This window comes from Natrix helvetica (assembly GCF_964273705.1).
Source record: "Natrix helvetica genome assembly, chromosome: 6".
In the NCBI taxonomy this organism is placed as follows: Eukaryota; Metazoa; Chordata; class Lepidosauria; order Squamata; family Natricidae; genus Natrix; species Natrix helvetica.
In genome coordinates this window covers 34,530,971-34,555,281 of record NC_138553.1, presented here as the reverse complement: position 1 = coordinate 34,555,281, position 24,311 = coordinate 34,530,971, and the positions used below count along the sequence as shown (strand labels likewise).

Here is a 24,311-nt window from a genome sequence, read left to right as displayed (position 1 = left end):
TTATACTAATTTGGCTGTTTCTGTAGTCATTTATGTAGTTTTACAATCCTTTTCTTTTGTTCCACTATCTTACATATTTCTTGTAGTGAGGATAAAATGTGAGCTGAATTCCTCTAAGGAGTGTGCATGTGAAGAACCATTGAATTAGTGATGTTTGCCTTGGACTATTCTAGTATTCTATGTGCCTTTCTCAAACAAGGAAAAGCTGCTCACCATTTTCATGACTGCTACAGTCATTCTACTGCTTATCTTTACCTAGGTTAAACCAAGATCCTCCTCATGAGTTTGGTGAATCTTCATAATAATTAAGTATTATTCTTTTATTACAGTACAATATAGTACTGATATTTGTTACATCAGAGAATAGTTGCCACTAAAATATAAAAGGCCAAGATATTTCTGATAAGCAGTTTTACTGGATCAGAGGACCATTCTACATGCTAGTCTTAGATAAGAAAACTAATTTTAATACTCCCAAGAGCCGTTACAAGTGTCCATTCCCATCGTATGGGAAACTTGTTATCTTTGATACACTCTCTTCCTTTGTACTTTCTATGTTGGAATTCCAAAACCTCCACAGGCATTTGGGCAATGCAAAAGGACGCAATAGATGGCACACAGCGGATGATTGCCAGGTGCAGTAACATGTCTCCGTCCTCGGATAGGAAATCAAGGGTCTTTAGCAGCTGCTGCCTGAGCCTCTCCTCCTCCTCCTCCTCCTTCTCAAGGTTCGGCTCCCCTTGCAGCCCAGTTAAGGACTCCACAATAGAGGAAGAACCGTAACTCGAATCAAGCCTCTCGTCTGCCGGCTCCTCTTTCCCTGACTGGGAGTTCCAGGGATTTTATCCAGCGGGATCCTTCCGGCAGCAGCCGGGGACCGGGGCTCCGCTTCCCCAGGCTGGCCAGGCAGGGAACCGATAAAATCTATACCCGAGTCGCACTGTCCTTCTTCCAGGTACGCGCCGTCGCCGCCTTCCAGCAGCATCTCTTTCTTCTCCCCGTCACTCCGAATCTCCGACATGGTCCCCAGCGCAGGAAGCCGGTGAGGCTCTCCCCCAGGAAAGACTTGGGGCCCCGGGCGTTTAGAAGACCGGCACACGCAAAGTCCGAAAACGAGAAGCTGAAAACCCCGGAAAGCTCATGCCCAGAACATAGCAAAGCAAAAGCCTGTGTAAAAGAAACAGCAAGCAGAACTGCCTGCTCCGCCTGGGTTCCTCCCACCCGCAATAAAATCTGTCTCTTCTCCCTCCCCACCTCACACGCTTTCTATGTTGTGATTTTTCCTAATGTTCCCTAGACACATTTTGTCACTTTATTCAAGATTGCACCCATAATTTTCTCATTGTATCAATATTATGACTATTTTTTTTTCTTTTCCTTTGGTAAGAAAACGGTAAACCAACCAAGTACTTTGAGATTAAGTGGACCTTCATCCATAACCAAGCAATTATCAATTGGTAACTGTTTTATATTTATGATACATTTTAGACCAGTGGTTCCCAAAGTGGGTGGTACTGCCCTCTAGGGGGTGGTGAGATGGCTTAGGGGGGCGGTAAGAGGCAAGGGGGGCGGCAGGGGGCCGGTAAGAGGCAGGGGGGTGGCAGAGGAGTGCTGGAGGTCGCCTCCTCTAGCGAGTCATTCAGAACCAGTTTGCTCATTCACCCCCGCCCATCCAGAAGCTGCTCGATCGCTCACTCCCCCCGCCCATCTGCACTATACTAGCCCTGCCCACTCACTGATTGGCTGGCTCACCAATCACCCCGCCCACCTCTAAGAGCCCTATCTAAACCCAGTTATCTTTTTTTCTGCTTGGCTTTCTATAGATAGGGCTCTTAGAGGTGGGCGGGACGATTGGTGAGCCAGCCAATCAGTGAGCGCAGGGCTAGCATAGTGCGGACAGGCGGGGGGAGCGAGTGATCAAGGGGAGGCCACTTCGCCTCCCTTCGCTCCTACTTTGCCTTGATGAGGTCGCTGCAGCTGCGGGTGCGGACGGACGTAGATAGCCAGAGCGGCGGGGAAGCCCGGGGGGGTGGGCGAGCGAGAGCTGCCTGATCCTCCATCGCTCACCTGCTCGCCTGCCCGGGCCGCTCTGGCTACCTCCATCCGTCCGCGCCCGGCAGCTGCAGCCACCTCATCAAGACAAAGTGGGAGGCAAAGGGGCCTCGGTGCCCTGCCTGATCCTCCTTCGCTCGCTCGCTATTTTGCCTGCATGGGGTGCCTCAGCAGAAGCCCTTTGCTGACGGCCAGACCTCCCCTCCCCGGGGCGACGGTCCATCCATGCTCACCGTCCCAGTAGCGCTGCGGCCGCCTGGCCTGCGAAGAGAGGGAGGGAGTAAGAGTGAAGGGTGGGGGAGAGCAGCAGAAGGGGTGGGGGCTCCGCATTGCCCCCCCACCGGAGCCTTCCCAGAGGAGGTGGGGCTGGGGAATGTGGGGCCGGGGGGCGCTGTCTGGGATGGGACTAGATGACTTCTGGGGGTCCCAACCGGCCCTTCTGACTCTGGAGACCAGACGCAAGCAAGCAAACATACACACACACACACAGACACACACAAACGCAGCAAAAGTGTGTGGTTTTGAATATAATCCTCCCTAGTGCTTGGGGAAAAAATAAGAGGAACATTTGGATATACATTTTGAATTAACTTGGGAAGAAAATTGCTAAAATCACTTTTAGCTGTGGTCTGCATTAAGGATTCATGCAGTAGCATTTCTTGTTGAATTAGCAGAGTAATATTTACAACAGCCAGCTAAGATAGTTTTATCTGTCTTATAATGTGCGTGGGTAGAGGACTTAGGCATAAGTGCAATGTTTGCCTGTGATTATATAATAAATTCACAGCTTATACATTTGAATTAGATGTTTTTCAATTCATGTTTAACCTATACTTGATATACTTGTATTCAATACATAAGGTGTTAATTATGTCAATGGAAGAGATAGGAAACTGCATTGGTGATATATATGTCAATGCGTTGATTTGTACTAAAAATGTTTAGTTTAAAGAAGTTATAAGGAATCACAAATATGAGTGTGGAAAATGTAATGTAATTGTGGATGACCCTTTGCATGAGTTGTATTGGGAAAAATAAAAAATCATCATAATAATAATAATTTTAAAAATGATGATTCCCCAAAGAGGTAAAAGGCTACATTTTGCTAGAGTTATTCTTTGCTTCCAAACTGTTGAGGAGGGGGATTGGACTCCATTGTCTATATTTCCCTTTCGATCCCCATGGATCTTTAGTGAAAATTATAACCCAAGAACATATAGATCTGTTAAAATGTTCCCATTCTCACTTTCCATATTGGGAATCCCTAGGTACCATGCAATAATCTCATCAAATAATTCAAGCAAATGTTGGTGACATTGAGCTGAAGCCAAAGTTCAAGAAATCGTACCAAGAGTTTTGGTTACAGAAAGAAATTTCTGATCGCTATCCTGCACTATGGACAGTGGTTAAGAAGCTCCTTGTTGCATTTCCAACATCATATTTGGTGGAATGTGGCTTCAGTGTGGTCTCCAAGCAAAGAAAATGACTCCAGATTACTGAATGTGGTGATTTAAGACTCCTGCTAAGTGACTTAAAACCAGACATTGGGAAACTGGTATCACTTCATCAAGCCCCTCCATCACATTAAGAATTTACTGAACAGTGAAGTAGTTACTAAATTTTACTAAGTTTACTAAGTTACTAGTTACTAAGGTTCTTGATAAAGGACTATCAGACTTTGAAAACCTGGTATCACTGGATCACGTTCAACAATTTTGTTGAATTAACTAACTACAAAGGTTTTTAAATTGGATTTTGAATAAATATGCAATTAATTGTTACAGTTTTGAATTTTACTGTTTTACTATCTTTATTCCTTCATGCAAACCGCCCAGTCACATGACTCCCACAGCCACGCCCACCAAGCCATGCCCACAGAACCGGTCGTAAAAAAAATTGAATTCCACCACTGGGTGGGGGGCACTGAGGATCAGTTTGTAGCACCAAGGGGGCGGTGGACTGAAAAAGTTTGGGAACCACTGTTTTAGACTCAGGCTGTGTCTTGCCCAATAAATTACTCAGTTATAATTATATTGGCTACTTGTGGCTTCTTCACCTCCCAAAGGATTTTTGTTTGCTGAATGTTGTAACAGTTTCTTTTGAGTATTGTAATTGCTTTCGCAATGACTAGAAAAATAACTGAAAAGCTCAAGGTCCGTTGCTTATCAGAGAACACAGATTTTTATATATAAATATGTAATAGTCAGGGTATTGATGATTATTATCTTCAAATTAAGATTGCTTGATGTACCACTTCTAGCAATGTGGATAAAGATGTTGGATAACCATTTGTCTGAAATGGTGTAGGGTTTCTTGCCTGAGTAGGGGGTTGGACTAGAAGATCTCCAAGGTCCCTTCCAAACACTATTATTCTATTCTATTCTACTCAAAAGGCCTGACAATAAATGATAGTTTCATATAAACCATACAAATAAAATTAACAAATCCTTAAAATAATAGAAAATTAAAATTCTGTTTATATTCTAGTCATTTCTTTCTAAGACATATTTTCTCCTAAAACTACCCAGTAGTACTATCAGTAGAAGTAATTTTCATAATCTATCAGAGAAATCAGAAGTACTCCAAAGTAAATAGCCTTGTTATGGAGATGAACTGTGATTGTTTAGCACTTCTTTTCCTAAACCTCCAGTCATGAGGGATTCAATCCCCATCCCCAAATTTCCAGTCTTTATTGCTGTTCTTGAGAATCCTGCGCATACAAATTTATATATCTCAAGTTGCCCAGGTTTTAAAAGATAGGTCTAATGATCTAAAAAGGTCTGAAAGTGAAACTATTGAAACTCATATTGTCTTACATGATTATTGTTAGATACTTCCCCCCTGGCTGCTAGACAATAGAAGTCTCAACTCAGGTCCTCTGTTGCCAGCGGGAACAGAGGATAACCTGATTGGCTGTGAAGTCTGGCAGCTCCCATTTAAAAGGGGAGCTGTCCGACCATTTCCTTAGTGGATGTTTGCATGTACTTAAATAAAGAGCTGTTGTTCACTATCTTTTGTGCCTTTCATTACCCAATCTAACAATTATCACCTTCTTAAACCCCTAGAACTAGCGGGTGCCCTTTTTGGACTCCTCATAATAAACTGGGATGAGATGGCCATGTGGTCAAAGCACACAAACAGAATTCACTCTTTTACTCATCCTTTCCTTTTCCTGCTTTTTTTTCTGTTCATCTTCTGGGATTTTTCTCAGAAATAATGGCAGTTATATAATATAAATATCTGAGCGGAGTATTCATTCTGAAATAGCTGCTGCTGGGGCTTACAACCTGTCTGGCTGGTTTGAGTATTGATTACTTGCCTAAGACTTCGGGTGCAAATTTATTTTATTTGTTGTTGGTTTCTGTCTCTAGGCATCATTCATTACTTAATACCGTTCTTATAGTTTCTATTTTTACGTCATCTCTATTTTTCAAGTAATCAGTTTGTTGGCTGTACATGAAATGAATAGCAACGTACAACCAGTGGCAAACCAGTTTGATATGCAGCTTTGCTGTGGGGGAAGCTAGGTTAGTTTGTGTTACAATAACCCATGATTAGTGTGATGTCCGAACACAGTAACTAAAAAGAACTTCTTGAGTTAATACAGGGCAAAATGTCAAAGACAGTAATTCCAGGCAGGGTATGCTTCCATTAATAATTGTAGAGACACAACATACCATGCTTGAGAGAACTATTGATCAAAAATGTTAGTTACACAGTGAATTATTCATGATTAATAAGTAATGTGCTTGAAGAAAATCTGTACTAAAGCCATCCCATAAACCTGTAAAAACAGGGAAGGATAGATATTTAACTTTGGAGATGGAAGAAGTGATCTTCAGCTTTTGGATTCATACACAAGGTAGAGTCTTCATAACTGTTGTTAAATATCAGAAAGGTGACTAGCTGACTATGCTTTCAATTGCTATCCATATGATTTAGTACGACAGAGAATGAGGTGGCTGGATGGAGCCACTGAAGCAGTAGGCGTGAGCTTAAAAGACTCCAGAGGATGATAAGAGGACAGGAAGGCCTGGAGAAATGTTGTCCATGGGGTCGCGACGAATCAGACACGATTTTGCAACTAACAACAACAATCGCTGTCATTATTAGCTAGAATTATGTTTAACTTGTTTCATAACACCAGTGAAGGTTTTTTTTAAGTGCAGACTTCTGACTTTTTATATTATTGAACAAATCTAACACTACTTTATATTAGGGTTCCAGTAATCTTGTGCTATCTAGGTGTTTTGGTGCTTATTTTGGAGTTTGGAGAAAAAATATATTTGCAGATTGAGGTAATGTATATTGGGTTTCCAATCTAGTCTTATGAATGTATTTGGCTACAATTTTAAATATTGTTGCTATTGATAGGAATTCTAGTCCTATATATCTACACAGTTTTGGGTGAGAAAGGAGAGCATCACATGGAGGTGGTTATTGGGCTAATAGCAAACCCCACCGCCCTCCTGTGCATCCTGCTCCCTCTCCGCCATCTTTTAATTAATATTGCTGTACTTTCATTGTTTTTTATTGTTTTATTGTGGTTTTTTTTTAGTAAGTTTTAAATTTTCAATTGTTGTAATTTTACATTTTCTGCCCAGAGTAGCCTTTGGTGAGATGGGATGCAAATAATAATAATAAATAAATTAAAGTAACACCCATTATTTCTATTCATCTCATATAATTACTTCTAATTTATCTATAAAACATTCATTTTCATTGTTAAAACCTCAGAACAAATAGTACAATTACATTTACATTGCAATTACAACTACATTACACAATATATCCATAGGTATATATATTTTTGAATTGGTAAAACAGAACTGAATTTATATGGGTTTTGGGATGGAGGAAGAAAGTAGTATTTAATAAGCATGTAGAAGGCCAATAAAAAGGCAGTAACAGTAAAAATGAAGGTTTACTAGCCTGATAAGACAATAATATTATTTCTAGTACAGCAAAGATAGGATTTAATTAAGGAAGCTAGTTTTAACACTTCTTTCCTTTTTTCATTTAAGCAAATGTGCTTTATAAAATAGTAACAATCATCATAGTTGTACAGGTAGTCCTCAAGTTACAACCACAATTGGGATCAGAATTTATGTTGCTAAAGGAGGAACCAACGTGTGGTCTCGATGCCCCAAGATTGCCGTGGATACTTTTGCCGCTGGGTGGTCCAATAGGTCCTAAACTGTCCCAAAGAGATGGTGAACAGGAAGACTACATCTTGCTGATCTCAGGGACCCCGCAAAGTCCCTGCTCGATCCAAGAGAAGGTTTTCAAGCTGGCGACAAAAGGCAGCCTAAGCTGATGGATTTGGGACAGCTCCGGAACGGAAGGAAAGTGGAAAGAGAAAGTGTGTCCATTTGGTGAGGAATCCTTTCTGTTTTGAAAAAGACTGCCCCCCCCAAAATTTCTTTTTTAAGTTAAATTAAATCCTTAAGCAGAAGAAGTAAGCGGCGAAATTAACCTGCATTGGATTGTTTTGGATAGTATATATTTTTTATTTTTTTATTTTTGTAATTATACTTTGCAGATAGAAGTGCTCGCAACTTTTTTCTCTCTCCTCTTTTTAAAGTGAACGGACCAGTTTTTCTTCTTCTATTTTTTGTTGCTTTACTTTTTAACTTAAGGATTAAAATCTCCTCCTCTATTTTAACAAAAATTTCTGCTATTTGCTATTAAATTCCATTTAAGAACTTTGTTTCCCTTAAGCCCAAGACAACATTGGAGAGTGAAAGGAAGCAATACTGCCGCTTGGAGGCTAGAGGCTAGAGTTTCTGAAATTGCGCATTTTCTCCTGTTTCTCCTTTGATCATTGTTTCTGTGCTTCAAAGTTCCGTAATTAAAAGTGATAAGAGCCAAGGGCACGAACTGTTTACACAGGTATCCTTTGAGAGCTTTATCGGCACTGGGAGAGGGGGAAAAAACAGAACCCCCTTCTTGTGAAGATTACAAATGATCTTGCGTTTAAGTTAAATATATATAAAAAGTCTGGAAAGCTAGAATGGCAGCAATTTACAATTTGGAAATATGGATCAATTTTCAGAAGAGGAAACTTTAATTTTGCAAAATATTTGGGATGGAATTCAAAATTTACTGGAGGTAACTGGGAGAATTGAGAAGAAGATAGAGTATTTACTAGAAAAAAATGATGGAGATGGAGCACCAAAAAATGAAGAGAAAAATGAATACAAAGATAAGAACACTGATGATTTGATTTGTGGAGTGAATGTGGTTGAAAGCGAAAAAATAGGAGTATGGAAAAGGGAATTTGATGGACTGGAGCTCTACCCCAAATTTCAAGGCACAGAAGAAGAAAAAAGGGGAAAATGATTATTTTAAGGAGAGAAACCTTACCAGAAGCACGATCAACAACGAAAGATAAATTAATTAAAGTAGCAAATGGAGGGGGCTGAGATTACCCGATAGATGCAACAAGTAACAAGGTGCGGAGAGATGTCTATAAAAACTTTACTAAGGAAAGAAACAGAAGATTAATTCCACAAATGGCAAAAGAAATAAGACTATATGCCTATTGGAAGGACACAGGTTGATATATGAAAGTTGATAATAAAAAAGTAGCTAAGTCTGGTGATTAGTAAGTAGTAATTTAGTAATTTTTAGATTGCTATGTTAAATAAATAATTGATAATGGCAACAAGGTACATTTTTGTGTTGGCTGGATGTGAGGAAGTTGGATATAAATAGTAAATGATTTTGTTAACAAATATTAATGATAATAATGAAATGATAAGAAATATAGTTAATGATATACATATATACTGGTTTAACATAAGGAATTTGGATATAAATTGCAAACAGTGACTTGAAAAAAAAGGCTTAGAAACTTTAACTAATCTTTATTTAGAATATGTTATAAAGGCTTAAGGTTATTGGATGATTTTTGTAATAACTAATGAAATGCCACCAGGTGGTTGTGTTTTTAACTATGGATTATTTTAGGCAAAAGGACGTTAAAACAACTTTAGTCAAATGAGAATTACGCTAAGTTGACAGTAAGATTCATAAAGAATTTTTGATATCTGATACGAATATAAGCAATGACTGTGGAAGAGATGCACGAAAGTTATTTGTAACCAATTGACACACTTTCTACAAGATGTAATGTAAGATGATTCTTTTTGTGTGTTGTTTGTTTAATGAAAATTTTAAAAAATTGCAAAAAAAAAGAATTTATGTTGCTAAGCAAATGAGTTGGGCCTAATTTTATGACCTTTTTTGCCACAGTTGTTAAATGAATCACTGCAGTTGTTAAATGAATCACATCACAGTCATTAAGTGAATCATTTCCTGCATTGACTTTCCTTATCAAAAGCTGGCTGGGAAGTTCTCAAACAGCAATCCTGTGGCCCTGAGATGCTTCAACCATCACTAATACATCTCTGTTGTCAAGCATCCAAACTTTGATCATGTGACCATGGGAATGGTACAATGGATGTAATGCGAGGACTGGTTGTAAGAAATCTTTTTTCAGTATCATTGCAATTTTGAACAGTGACTAAAATGGTTGTAAGTCGGGCACTACCTGTAATAATAATATGTAGTCTAAGAAGTAGACAAATTTCGCTATTCAGTATGAAACTTTTTTGGTATAGGAAAAGAATGATCAATAGATCTGCTATTGGAAATCCATGATATTGGCAGAAAGTATCCCCCTTTCAGTTACTGATCCATTATTGCTCAAGCAGGATAATGTTTTTTTTTAAAGTTTTCAAAGCCTTATGCTGCTGTGTAATTGAGCTGAACATGAGTAAATGATTTCGGCAGGCTAGGGAAGCAGGAATTACTCTATAGTTACTCTCACATGAATGCCTGGAAATGAAATTTGGATTCTGGCAACTTGTTGTTGTTCAGAGTGCCAAACATGATGTTTGATTGGTGCCTCATCTCCGCTTTCTCTCTGCTTTATTCAAGGACGTCCCATGAAATGGAGATAACCAACGCTGGAAAAGAAGCAAATGGATTAGACAATCCCACTTTTCTTGTAAGTTTATATTTTCACTTTAAATTAAATATCTGTATAAAAGAGTTTCAATCACATAAAATAAACAGCAAGAATGAGGTGGACAATAGCGGGTGTCATGCGATCACTTGATCCATTTATTGTAAAAATATGCTTTTCCTCCTGAGATATAACAGAAGGGTATTTAGCACATTCAAATCTAAGCTATAACATTTGCTGCTTGTATTTCCCTTTTCTTATTCTGGAAAAAAGTAGGAGAAATTTTAATATGTGCCGTTCTTCCTATTTTTGTCAGGTTATTAATTCACTATGAATCATTTCCTTCTTGTTTTTTTACTTGCTATTCACAGTCTACCTGAAATAGAGCAAACTGTGACAAATATAATGTTAAAATTTAAGAGGCTTTCACATTATATGTTTGGAGGTTTTTTTAAATACCACTTCTCATCAAAGGAAATTTTATAGCCTTTTGCACGTTCTTTCTTTCTTCTTCTACTCCTACATGCCGTTTATGTATTACATTTATAGCTATTTACTTATAGTTTGAATTTAATTATTTCCTTCATTTTTATTTGCTTCTTAAATTTTTGTTGTCTCTTTTACATTATTTGTCAATGGGGTTTATTTCTATGTGTCTATTGATATCTACGTAGTGGCTGTTACAAACTTTACCTTTTATGTTGTGGATGACGCATATTTTTTCTTTTTGAGTCTTGATTTCCTTAAGATATTTTGGAGGGCGTTAGTTGGAGTGTGTGCAACAGTGCTGTTATGTTTTGTAATAGTTGTTTTCATGTTTTTGATGCATGATAGTGTTATCTTTTTTATAGCTTCTATTAGCTGTCTGGTAGCTGTTTGAGTGGTCAGGCATTTTTTGATAAAATTGCGTGGGTATTCATTTTATTGGAAGATGTTGTATAGATGGTCTGTTTCCTTTTCTTGATGTTCTGGGTTGCTAGTGGGTTGGTGTTCTTTGTAATACTGCTTTTATATAGCTCCTCTTGTGGGAGGTTGGTTTGTTAATATGGTAATGAAGCACTTGATTAGTGTCAGTTGACCCTGAACGTCATATATTCTCTTGGTATGAGAAGGTTCATTGTTTCTGCAGACTGATGATGGTAAACATTGCAACTTCACTGAAGACGGTGCTACAGTTCGAGACTATGAAGAAAAACCAGAAGACTTCAGCAGGAAAGGTGGTAACAAGCTGGCATACACTGTCACAGATATACCTCCATGGTATCTTTGCATCTTCCTGGGAATTCAGGTAAATCTTCAAAGAACAAGTTAGCTGGGAATTCTTGGTAGGGGTATGTTGTGAAAAAAGGTGAATAAAAATGTGAGTCAGCTAACACAATATAAGGATGTCTGTCAGAAAGTCTGTGTCTGCCTACTGCCTACTATCTATCTATCTATCTATCTATCTATCTATCTATCTATCTATCTATCTATCTATCTATCAATCATTGTCTATCTATCTTTCATTATCTATCTATCATTGTCTATCTATCTATCTATCTATCTATCTATCTATCTATCATTATCTATCATTATCTATCTATCATTATCTATATCATTATTTATCTATCTATCATATCTATCATCTATCTATCTATCTATCTATCTATCTATCTATCATTGTCTATCTATCTTTCATTATCTATCTATCATTGTCTATCTATCTATCTATCATTATCTATCTATCTATCATTATCTATCTATCATTATCTATCTATCATTATCTATATCATTATTTATCTATCATATCTATCATCTATCTATCTATCTATCTATCTATCATTGTCTATCTATCTTTCATTATCTATCATTATCTATCTATCTATCTATCTATCTATTTATCTATCTATCATAATCTATCTATCATTATCTATCTATCATTATCTATATCATTATTTATCTATCTATCATATCTATCATCTATCTATCTATCTATCTATCTATCTATCTATCTATCTATCTATCTATCTATCTATTTATCTCTTCCCTGCAGTTTTCTTGGCAAGATTTTCAGGAATGCCATTGCCCCCATCCTAGGACTGAGATAAAGGGACTGGTTCAAAGTCACCCAGTTGGCATCATGCTGGAGATGGGACTAAAATTCATGGTCTCCTCGTTTTCAGTCCACAACCTTTAACCTCTACCTCAAATATTTAAATATAAACATAAATATATAAAAGAATCTGGGAGTCTTTTATGTGCCCTTACAAAGTATGAAATTTATAGGAGCAGAGATTTTCCTGTCAACTTAGTGCAAAATCCTGTCAGTCGCTTCAGTAGTGAGATGGACAACATATAAACTTAATGAATAAATTTTAGAAAATAAACATTTTTGGATTTCTGAGGCCACTTCTAATTCATTGTTGTTCCCTTATTTTTGACCGTGTATCTTCACCAGAAGAGAAACTCTAGTTTTGCCTAAGGCAATGAAGTGTGACAACTGCCATGCCTTGCATAACTGAGCATAGGGATTTCTGTTCTATCTCTCCATTGCCTGAGGTCTTTGACAATACTTCACTTGTTTAAGAAGAAAATATTATTAGATCCAGCTTACAGGCAAAGCATTATTAGCCAATTCTTTGAAGCAGATTTCTGTTATAAGTCACTTCTTCACACTAACCTGAGTGTGAAAGCTGAACCTGGAATATAGGGGAGTCATTATTAGAGTTTTCACCGTTCTACACCTTCCTCATTCTGGAGGTAACGTGCCACTAGATGCCACCCACATAGCTAATCACACCCTAAGCAGGATTAGAAAATGTGTACTTATGGAGAAGGAAGCAAACTTAAAGACACTAAATTGTTTGGGTAGATTAAATGTAAGCAATTCAAGTTAGCAAAACAATTAAATCAATTCTGGTTCCAACTGAATACCGGTAAATTTATTGTTTCAACTGAGTAAATGTATTTCAAAAATCAAATAGTGGTTCCACCAAGGACTCCATAAGTGATTACCTAATTTAAACACCACAAATAACTTATCAAACAATTCACAGGAGTGTATATGAAAAGAAAAACACCTATTGTTTCACAGTATGGCCTTCACAGTATGCAGTCCATTGCATAGTTTAAATTTAATTCCTTGGGAGCTGCTCAAAAGCAAAGGAACATCCACAATGTAGAGATTTCTGCAAGGAATCACCTTCCATTTGGGAGATACTTCAGAATTTAACCTAATGCAAAGTACCTTGCTAGTCTTGGGAATATTTGTATGGTATAATCAATAATTGGACATCTACCTGTGGTTCAAAATCTTATATGAAGGAAAGCCCATCATCCTTCAAAGTACTTTCTGCCATTTGAGTTGAAATATGGATATCGGTTTCTCAGCTAAAATTTATTTGAGTCAGTTTTTATATGGACAGAGGACTTCTGGCAGATGGTCAGATCTGTCCTCTGTCCATGCTAAGATAAGAGACAGAACTCAAAGACCCACCTTTTTCAACTAGCCGGCTTGGCTCAACCTTAGTTCCATTTTAATCCTCCTGGCAATCTTTTAAACTTGTAATTTTATATTGGGGTATTTTAATTTTTAACCTTATTATTACTATTTCTATGTATTGTAATGATTGTTGTGTGATTTTTATACCTCCTCCGTGTAATGTTTAATTGTATAATATGTGCTTTTTTATTTATTGTACGCCGCCCCGAGTCCCTTCGTGGAGAGGGAGCGGCTAACAAATCTAATAAATAATAAAAATAATAAAGAAGCCACCCAAAAGACATGGACCACTCAGTCCATTGCATAGTTTGGATGGGAAATGGAGATACATTTTTGCTCTCTGCAAATAGGACTTCTGGTAGATATATTTCCTGATTTCATTGTCATCGGTTACTGCAACAGCACATGGATTTTGTCAAATTGAGGGAATGTCAGAATGTCAAGTCAGGCAGAATGAATGCTAGCTAACCGGTGTGGCCTTGGGTTCTATGATAGTTTAAGATTTCTCTTCTATTTTTTTTCTAAATTGTAGGCATTTAAACTTCACTTTCCTTTATAGTGAAATGCACTGAGGCTTGCAAAAGCAGTAAACTAATTTAAACACTAAACTTGATCATAAAAACAAGAACAGGCTAAAGTACAAAGACAATTTTAAAAAAAATCACATCAAAAGTTTGGCGGTACCATATCTGAGACTTAAAAGAGGAGGACCTTATAATACTTTAAGATGGTCTTTTATAATATAGGCACCATAACACAAAAAAGTATTGTTTTATGCATTCACCATTACAATTGGTAAGCAGGACTCTTTATCTCTTAATTGCATTTCTTCCCTCTTCTCTGTTTCTTAGCATTACCTGACTGCACTTGGAGGTCTCGTCGCAATTCCTCTCATCCTTTCCAAATCACTTTGTCTGGAGCTGGATACTCTGACACAAAGTCACCTGATCAGCACCATATTTTTCGTCTCAGGGATCTGCACTCTTCTTCAGGTTATCTTTGGAGTAAGGTAGTCATATATATCGACAGCATGATGTCTCTTTTTGATTACATCTACCCTATAGCTATAATTTTTCATCCAAAAAAATAAAAGATCAGGTTATGGCTGTCCTTTAATACTCAAGAGGCAAATGTAAGGAAGGTTATAGGGTGGATCATTTTGGAATACAAGTATATTAAATAGAGTCCAAATCAAGCTGAAATTCCTGACACACCTTAGTCCATCTGGATGATTTGGTTCTAGTCATTCTACCATGAGTTTCTGCCTTCAGTCCAGCCTTAGGAAAATATAAAGGAAAGTACTTCGGAATCTCTAGTGAAAAGCTGGCACTAACAAACTCAAGAAACATAAGGGCAGTTGGGCAACTATCTGTGAATAAATTTTTAATGAAAATTTCCTTTTTTAAATGAATGAAACTACATCTGTAGTTACAACCACAAATTTACTGGGAACTAGAATCATAAGAAAAGAATGGAAAGCAACAGTCACTCACACAGTTCTAAACAAAATCAGAGCAGACAGCCTAGCTAAACTATGCATTTATACCTGAGATTAATAGGCTCTTCGGACTGAGGAGATGTTTCCAGTTCATTTAACTGAGGAATACTTTGAAATAAATAATCTGGACTTCTGTTTGGATGTTATTAGGGAGACTTTTCTAAATCTTGTGCCAAATGAAGCAAAAAGTTATATCTCAGTGTCTTGACTTAGCAGTCAACAAATCAGAAAATTATATATTGTAGCTGTATTGAAATAAAAGGTTAGAGATGGAACTTTAATTTGGATATACAGTATGCACAAAACTGGGATTAGACTCAAAGGCCTAAATGGCTAAAGGTAGTCCTTGATTTATGGCAATAAAGAAACCCAGCATTACTGTTGTACATCATGATTGCCATGAGTCAAGGCATCCACATGACTGACCTGGTTTTCTGACCTTTTTGCAGCAGTCATTAAGGGAACATTGTGATAATTAAGTAAGCTCATTGTCCACAATGGGAGATTTTCACTGGAAACTGAAAATAAACACTAATTTCCAGCAAAGAAAATGTTTTAAATTGTGGCCACATGACCATGGGTTGGGGCAAATGGCCATAAATACGAGCACCTAGAATGCAATCACATGACTATGGAGGGAGCCTTCCATTGGAATTTTGAATCTGGATCACAAGTACCTTTTGGGGTGGTAACTTCGGATGGTCACTAAGTGACAGATCATAAGTCAAGACTACATGTATTTTCAACTCTATAAATTCTTTGATATATCAATATCTGATACAACTGATACAAAAATAGCAATGTTAACTCAGTGTCAGGGTTCCAAGTAACAACCCCAAATGAAATATTAGGAGTCTGACAAGTAGCATTAGAACAGATGGGTTAGCCAAAATGAAGCAACTTCAGAGTTGGACAACTTTTAGAGAGTATCATTAGACTTTTTTGAAAGGGACATGTGCTGCTCTGTATGCATCTTTATTTTTTTAAGAGTGAAAGAGAAGAAACACAGCAGAATAATTCTCTGAAACAGTGTTTCCTCTACCCAACAATGAAACTTTCAGAACCGGCCACAAATGCCCTTTGTTTAGGATAAAGCAAGATTCTAATTTATTTAAGACTCCTTTCCCTTCCTCACCCTCTCAGGAGATTTTCAATTTCACAATAACCCCTTTGATTCTGCTAGGAATTGCAAACCACATCCACAGCTACTATATTAAATCTGTTTTGCCAAGTGCTTACTTAGCTGCAAAGAATATACTTTACAAGAGACTTGGCCTCTGCTATAGAATGAGGAACAAAATTGGTGAACACCACCCAACAATTAGGAGAGACTTTCAATTCATATACTACTAAAACTCCTTTTGTGTTATCTGTTTGTCTCTTTATATCCTCAAGTTATCTGAAATGATGCATTATACTGCAACAATTTTGAATCAAGGTATCTACAGTATACTCTTCTTAGATGATTCTAGACTGTCCAGCATTGGGGTAAAAAAAAAATTGTGCAAACTATATTGGCCTCTAGTTTCTTTCTGAGTACAATTCAAGGTGCTAGTCATCACCTTTAAAGCTGCTTATGGCACAGGACCAGATTATCTGTGGGAATGCCCCTTCCTAAAGAAACTACCGATCCTCCAGGTCAGATAGGATAGGCACATTCATAGTCCCTTCCCCTAAATATTGTCACTTGATGGGAACTAGAAAGCATGTCTTTTCCATGGCAGTCCCTGACTTATGCAACACTCTGCCCCCTGAAGTTTGGCAGGCCTCTACCTGCCTAGCCTTACACAACTGAACATCTTTTCACCCAGGTGCTGAGATAAGAGATATTGACTTGGTGCCAGGTTTTTGTTGTTTTTAATTATTAATGTTTTATAGTTGTACTGTAATTAGAACTGTAATTTATGGGTTTAAACTTTTGATTGGGAGCTGCTCAGATATGGCTATAAAATGGGAAGCTACAAAATGTTTTAAATAAATAAATGCATTTTGAAAATGTTATCAATCTGAGCATAACAAGTCATATAAAAAAAAACAAGATTCCTAATGGTCACATAATAAAAGGGTGTGGGATATTTTGAATGCGTGCCAGTGTGAATGCAGTAAAAAATGACAATAAAGGTTATCTTATTTTATCTTATAACTTCAAGGAGAGCTGAGATAAACTTTGATAAATGGTAAATGGGATTTCAAACATATATACAAAGGCATTTTGCTTTGCATATTGTTGCCTTTTACATATTGCTTAGAAAATGCTATGAAGTGGTATCTAAGTCTAAGTGCTGTTGCTGTTGCCATTTCCTCCAGGCTCCATCTCTGAAACAAATTAACCCTTCAGGGTCTGGCCATTAATTTAGTCTGTGCATTTGAGCAAAAATATGAGAGAGAAAATATTGAGATTCAACTTCTGAAGCTGGGCTTATGGGATCAGCTGGGATTGTTGCTAGTGCACCAGCCTCCCTACTGCCTGACTTCCTGGAGACTGTCTCAGGGCTGGCAGTGGAGTACCCCAACTTAATGGTGCTGAGGGGCTTCCACTTGCCATCCCTTCGGCCTCAGAAGCAGCCCAGCAGTTCTTGACCACTTTAGCAGCCGTGGGCCTACCCCAGATCATCATGGGTCTGACTCATGAATAGTGATCACACACCAGTTATGAAACAGTGATTCTTCTGCTGTACTTAAAGCCCAGTGCTAAAGCCTTGAGGTAAAATGAGAGATTTACTCTCTAGGTATAATTATTGCTGTTGTACATATATTTTTTTAAGTTGGTGATGTTTGCACTTTTAAATGTATTTTATTTCATGTGTTGGTCAAATAACCAACACATTAGAAAACTGGAAGCCTGGGTGGGAATTAAGTATGCAAAAAGCAAACCCTGTTGGATGAGCTAATAGTTCCGTTGTAAATTATAAGTCCAAGCTGTGGCTTTCACTGTGAAATTCAGTTTTAGCTGATCTACAGCAGATTATGAAGCTATGACATAAACTTATAAAGACAGATGAATTCTGTTGTGCTAAGACTATTTTGCTTTACAGTTCTCTCAATAGCCTGAGAAAATAGCAACACCATACCGTGAAGTGAAAGAGAACAGATGAAAATGCTAATATTTTCAGGAATCCTATTTCCTCCACACCCGGGAAACTTTAATGAATGCCCCAGATGTAATCTAATATTTACTTGTTTAGTTTCCGTGAATTGGAAGATTCTAGTAAATGCCTTACATGTATAGTTTAGTGGCCCTTGTATGTCTTTGGTGCAGTTTCTTTGCAACATCCGAAGTACTGGGCAGGTATCTATGGAACTGCATTACAGACTCCAAATCAGTGTGTTTTGTGAGCCCATTCAGTGTGGGACTGCTGGACATATTCATGACAACATTCCAGTTTAATTACATAGCCTACATATCCCTCTGTGAGAGATCTGGGTTCTCCTCTTGTCACTGTATGATAGCACAATGTGTCTCCAGGGGCTAAAAAACAGAGATTATTTGAATATGCCTCCACATTCCAATGATGTCCTTATTTCTGCAGAACATTCTTTGAGAACTAAGATCAAAAGACTTTTAGGAAGGAAGAAAAAAGGAGCAGTTTGTGTTGTGGAGCAAATTTACAAGATTGATTTCAGTTTGACTCAAATAAGTTACACAGTGTACTTTATTTAACCAAGTCTTACAAGGCTATGTTTTTGCAACCTGCCCTAAGAAATAGATCTTCTGCTTTAGAGAAGAAAGGGGATGGTTAAACTCTTCACCTGTTAGTCTTTTTAAAGAAAAAAAAATCCTTAAAAATTTATTTTCTTGAGGGATTTTTTAAAATCTAAATGGCTATGTGATGTAAATGTTTAGCCTTAGTAACAACTATTTCAGAGAAAAATACTAACAGGAGAAAGTTGGTGCATTAACTGTAATTGAGCCAAGAATTACAATTGAAGATTGTGGCAGTTAATAAATGGGTTACTATGTGACCGCACCCAAATTTACTTTTGTGCACTGTTCATTAAGCAAACACCATGGTATTAACCAAATCTATTAAACACAATGGGCTTTTTTTTTTTTTGCCAGAAACCAGAAATACATTCTGGAAACCTGTAAAAAAAAACCATAAAAATCTTGGTCATATGACTGCAGGACACAAATGAGTGTAAATGCAAGTCAATTGCTAAGTACCCAAAATGCAATTATATAACTGCAGGTGTGTGTGTATATGAGATCATCAGAACTTTACAATTGGGTCATAAATACCTTTTGGGGGGTCCATTGTGACTTCAAATGATCACTAAGTAACCAATCATTTAGTGAGGACTAGTTGCAGATAGATTTTATCCATGATAATCAGTATGCAGTCCTCAATAGAACTACATCTATATGGAGTGAATCATGCAGTGGGATACCTCAAGGTTCTGTCTTGGGCCCAATACTCTTCAATGTCTTGATAAATGATCTAGATTAGGATATTGAAAGGATGCCCATCCAATTTGTGGGTTATACTAAGCTGGGCAGAATTACTAACATTTTGGAAGATAGAGTCAAGATTCAGAAGGAACTTGACAGACTTGAATATTGGACCCTATCCAACAAAATGCAGTTCAGTGGTGAGAAAAGTAAAGCCCAGCACCTAGGCATGAAAAACCACACATACAGGTACAGAATTGGCAGTACCTGCCTCAATAGTAGAACCTGTGAGAGAGATATAGATGTCCATGTGGACCACTGCTTAAGTAAGAACTAGCAGTGTGCTGCAGCTGCCAAAAAAAAAACCCAGTGCAATCCTAGGCTGCATGAACAGGTGGATAGCATCAAGATCATGAAAAATGATAGTACCCTTCTATATTGCATTAGTAAGGCTATACTTGGATTACTGCATCCAGTTCTAGTTACCATGATACAAAAAAGATGCTGAGATCCATTTTTTTAAGGGAAGAGCAACAAGGATGATAAAGGATCTGGAGGCTAACCCTAACCCTATAATAAATGACTAAGGGAACTACCAGTAGGAATGTTTAGCCTAACAAAGAAGAGGCTTATGAGCAACATAATAGCCATGTTCCAATACTTTAAAGGCTGTCATAGGAAAGAGAGGGTTGGTTTATTCTTCAAAGCACCTGGAGGCAGAACAAGAAGCAATAGCTTGGAAACTTGTCAGAGGGAGATTCAACCTGGAGCTAAGGAGAATTTTCCTGCCAGAACAATTAGTCAGTGGAACAGCTTGTCTTCTGAAGTTCTGAGTGCTCTATTGTTGGAGGTTTTCAAGAAAAGATTGGACAACCATTTGTCCTAGATGGAAAGGACCCTGTCTATTGGACTAGAAGACCTCCAAGGTTCTTTCCAGCCCTATGATTCTGTCATTCTTTTCTAAAGCTAGATTGAACATCTGATATCTCCTTTTCTAAATGGAACTCTAATTTGCACTGGTTGAGCATAAGCATTATTTTCTAATAAGGAAGAAAATGGTAATTGAGCACCTGCCTACCCTAGACGAGTTCAAATCACCAGGACTGGACGGATTACACCCCAGGGTTCTGAAGGAACTGGAAGACGAGATCTCAGAACCACTGAACTATATCTTTCACAGATCCTGGAGCACCGGGGAACTACCAGAGGACTGGAAAAGAGTTGATGTGGTTCCCATCTTCAATAAAGGGAAAAAAACAGATCCAGGAAACTACAGACCTATCAGCCTGACCTCAATACCAGGAAAGATTCTGGAAAAGATAATCAAGCAACGAATTAGCGAACACCTAGAAGCAAACAAAGTAATAGCCAAAAGCCAACATGGGTTAGTCAAAAACAGATCATGCCAGACTAATCTTATTGCATTCTTTGACAAAGTGACAAACTTAGTGGACCAGAGGAATGCCGTTGATATAGTTTACTTGGACTTCAGTAAGGCATTTGATAAGGTAGACCATAACCTACTACTAGATAAAGTAGAAGAACGTCTGTTAGACAGCATCACCACCAGATGGATTCGTAACTGACTGACCAACTGCACTCAACGTGTAGTCCTCAATGAAACTGCATCTACATGGAGGGAGGTATGCAGTGGAGTACCCCAAGGCTCTGTTTTGGGCCCAGTACTCTTCAACATCTTCAACAATGATTTGGATGAGGGAATAAATGGGAAACTCATCAAATTTGCAGATGACACCAAGCTGGCAGGAATAGCCAACACTCCAGAAGATAGGTGAAAGATATAGAAGGATCTAGACAAACTTGAACATTTGGCACTATCTAATAAAATGAAATTCAATGGTGAAAAGAGTAAGAGTCTACATTTAGGCAACAAAAATGAAATGCACAGGTACAGAATAGGTGGTACCTTGCTCAACAGTAGTAACTGTGAAAGGGATCTTGGAGTCCTAGTGGACAACCATTTAAATATGAGCCAGCAGTGTGCAGCAGCTGCCAGAAAAGCCAACACAGTTCTAGGCTGCATCAACAGAGGGATAGAATCAAGATCACGTGAAGTGTTTATAATGCCTTGGTAAGGCCACACTTGGAATACTGCATTCAGTTTTGCTCACTACGATGTAGAAAAGATGAGGAGACTCTAGAAAGAGTGCAGAGAAGAGCAACAAAGATGATTAGGGGACTGGAGACTAAAACATATGAAGAACGGTTGCAGGAACTGGGTATGTCTAGTTTAACAGAAAGAAGGACTAGGGGAGACAGGATAGCAGTGTTCCAATATCTCAGAGGTTGCCACAAAGAGGAGAGAGTCAAACTATTCTCCAGGGCACCTGAGTGTAGAACAAGAAGCAATGGGTGGAAATTAATCAAGGAGAGAAGCAACTTAGAACTGAGGAGAAACTTCCTGACAGTTAGAACAATTAATCAGTGGAACAGCTTGCCTCCAGTAGTTGTGAATGCCCCAACATGGAAATCTTTAAGAAGATGTTGGATAGCCATCTGTCTGAAACGGTATAGGGTTTCCTGCCTAGGCAGGGGGTTGGACTAGAAGACCTCCAAGGTCCCTTCCAACTCTGCTATTGTATTGTAATATGTGAAATTAAGGATATTGTAGTCATAGTTTGCACACTCTGTTAAAGTGTTCCTTTTTTGTGTGTTTGCATATAGTCTGATCTCTTTCAATCTGTTGACCGTTCTGTTTTTCTCCAGATGTGCTGGCATAGCTTGGTTTTACCTTTACTTACAAGCTTTAAATCTTTACTATTCCTTTTTCTGTTCCTCCCCATATATTCATAGATATTTTGACAATTCCTGTAGCATTCTCTCTTGGTAATGATCAAAGTTGGCTAATTTCAGCAATTAGTGCTAGAGGTTCTTGTAAGTATAGAATATCCTCTAAGCCATTTTGGATATTGACATCATTTAAAGGCCCAGTGGTGCATTCTTCCTCAAGAGGCCACTGAAATTGTCAAGAGGACAATTTCAATCCAGTTTCCAACCTACCCTCTTGGGACAAAGGAACAGAGTGAGGTAGAATGGGCAGGTTGTCCAAGATTAGTTTCACAGCTCCTGCTCAAAACGCAACTGGCAGTCATGGCTAGGAGGGCTTTTGCAAAGCTTCTTGTTGTGCTTCAATTGTACCCATTCCCACACTGAGGATTCCTACTCACATCACTTGGGCTCCCATAGTTTCTCATTTGGACTACGGCAACATACTGTGAAAGGGGCTGTCCTTAAAGAGCATTTGGAAACTTCAGTGGATACAGAATGCAATAGTGGGGCATAAATGGGTGCCCCTCGGAAGCTTAGGAAATGGAGTGGTGCATAAGGTGAAGTATGGGATGCAGTGGCTCCATGGTTAAGACGTTGAGCTTGTCGAACAGAAAGATGGGCAGTTCAGTGGTTCAAATCCCTAGCGCTGCGTAACGGAGTGAGCTCCCGTTACTTGTCCCAGCTTCTGCCAACCTAGCAGTTCGAAAGCACGTAAAAATACAAGTAGAAAAATAGGGACCACTTTGGTGGGAAGGTAACAGCGTTCCGTGCGCCTTTGGCGTTTACTCATGCTGGCCATATGACCACGGAGATATCTTTGGACAGCGCTGGCTTTTCGGCTTTGAAATGGAGATGAGCACTGCCCCCTAGAGTCGGGAACGACTAGCATATATGTGCGAGTAGTAACAAGCTAATAAACTGATAAAGGAAGACAGACAGTATTGTCTCATAACACCAATAGGGTGAGGTTGCATTGACAACTTATCTGGTTCTAAGTGCATTTCAAGGTCCTGGTTATTGCCTATAAATGCTTATATGGCTTAAGGCCTGGTATCTTCAAAATTCTCTTTTCTGAATCTAAATTGATTATAACTACCCACTGCATGCAGAGTGCTGATTGAACTCCTATTGAGTTGTTTGATGGAAGGGGGAACAGAATGGTAATTATATGCAGGAATTCCCTTCTCGGAATAGTTTGCTGCCAGAGGTAAGGGTAACTTATTTTCTTATGATCTTCCAGAACACTGTCAAAACCTGGTTGTTCTAGCAAGCCTTTGGAAAAAAGATTCATACTAAATTGTGCGAGTAAACGGCAGTGCCATCTAGTGTGTGTTCAAGTAGATGATGCATTTTGTACGCATTGCTCCAATTCTCCCTCCTCATTACAGGCTGCCTATTCTACAAGGAGGAACCTTCGCATTTTTAACTCCTTCACTGGCCATGCTTAGTTTGCCCTCCTGGAAGTGCCCTGCTTGGACCAGTAATGCCAGCATGGTGGATCCAACTTCCTCAAATTTCACTGAAATATGGCAGGTTCGAATGAGAGAGGTAATAATCTACCAAGAATATTTGTATAAATGTATTTTTTTGTGGACAGTTTTTGTTTTTGTGGTGTACCTGACAAATTTGTGTAACTTCTCTTTCTTCAAAAAACAAGGTAGTAGGAGAGTTGATATCACTTTGCCTTTCAAATAGTTTTTGATCAACTACAGGGAGAGAAGATTTTATTTTTCTTTCAGGATAAGTGAACTGTTATTAATTTTTAGGTTTCCTAAATAATATTGAGAGTAGTAGCTAAATGTCCTCCAGAACAGGGGTCTCCAACCTTGGCAACTTTAAGCCTGGAGGACTTCAGCTCCCAGAATTCCCCAGCCAGCAAAGCTGAGTTGAAGTCCTTCAGGCTTAAAGTTGCAAAAGTTGGAGACCCCTGCTCCAGAACAGCAGCCTGTCAAATAAAAATGACATGATGGTTTCCCCTTCTCTTAAGTTTAAGAGATCTATCACGGTCTTACAGAAATATTTATGGATCCTGGACAAAGGAGATACCAGACTCACTGCTTCCACTTTGCGTTTCCTACCTTTAACTTCTTCCAAATCAGAAACATCATCAAAAAGATATTTCCTTTCC

General features: G+C 38.4%; 1 protein-coding gene across 2 annotated transcripts in view; it reads left to right on the top strand.

Moving 5' to 3' along the window:
* LOC309394811 (solute carrier family 23 member 1-like) overlaps window positions 1–24,311 on the top strand; it is a gene marked incomplete at its 5' end in the record, with an annotated part of 49,946 nt that overhangs the window by 11,563 nt on the left and 14,072 nt on the right. The window contains 4 exons of one of the 2 annotated variants that reach the window (XM_081958433.1): window positions 9,997–10,066; window positions 11,154–11,312; window positions 14,357–14,514; window positions 23,572–23,731. In XM_081958433.1, the coding sequence (XP_081814559.1) occupies window positions 10,010–10,066; window positions 11,154–11,312; window positions 14,357–14,514; window positions 23,572–23,731 (534 nt within the window). Of the gene's footprint in view, window positions 1–9,946; window positions 10,067–11,153; window positions 11,313–14,356; window positions 14,515–23,571; window positions 23,732–24,311 lie in introns of those variants that run through there. The other variant, XM_081958432.1, reaches the window with a different exon arrangement.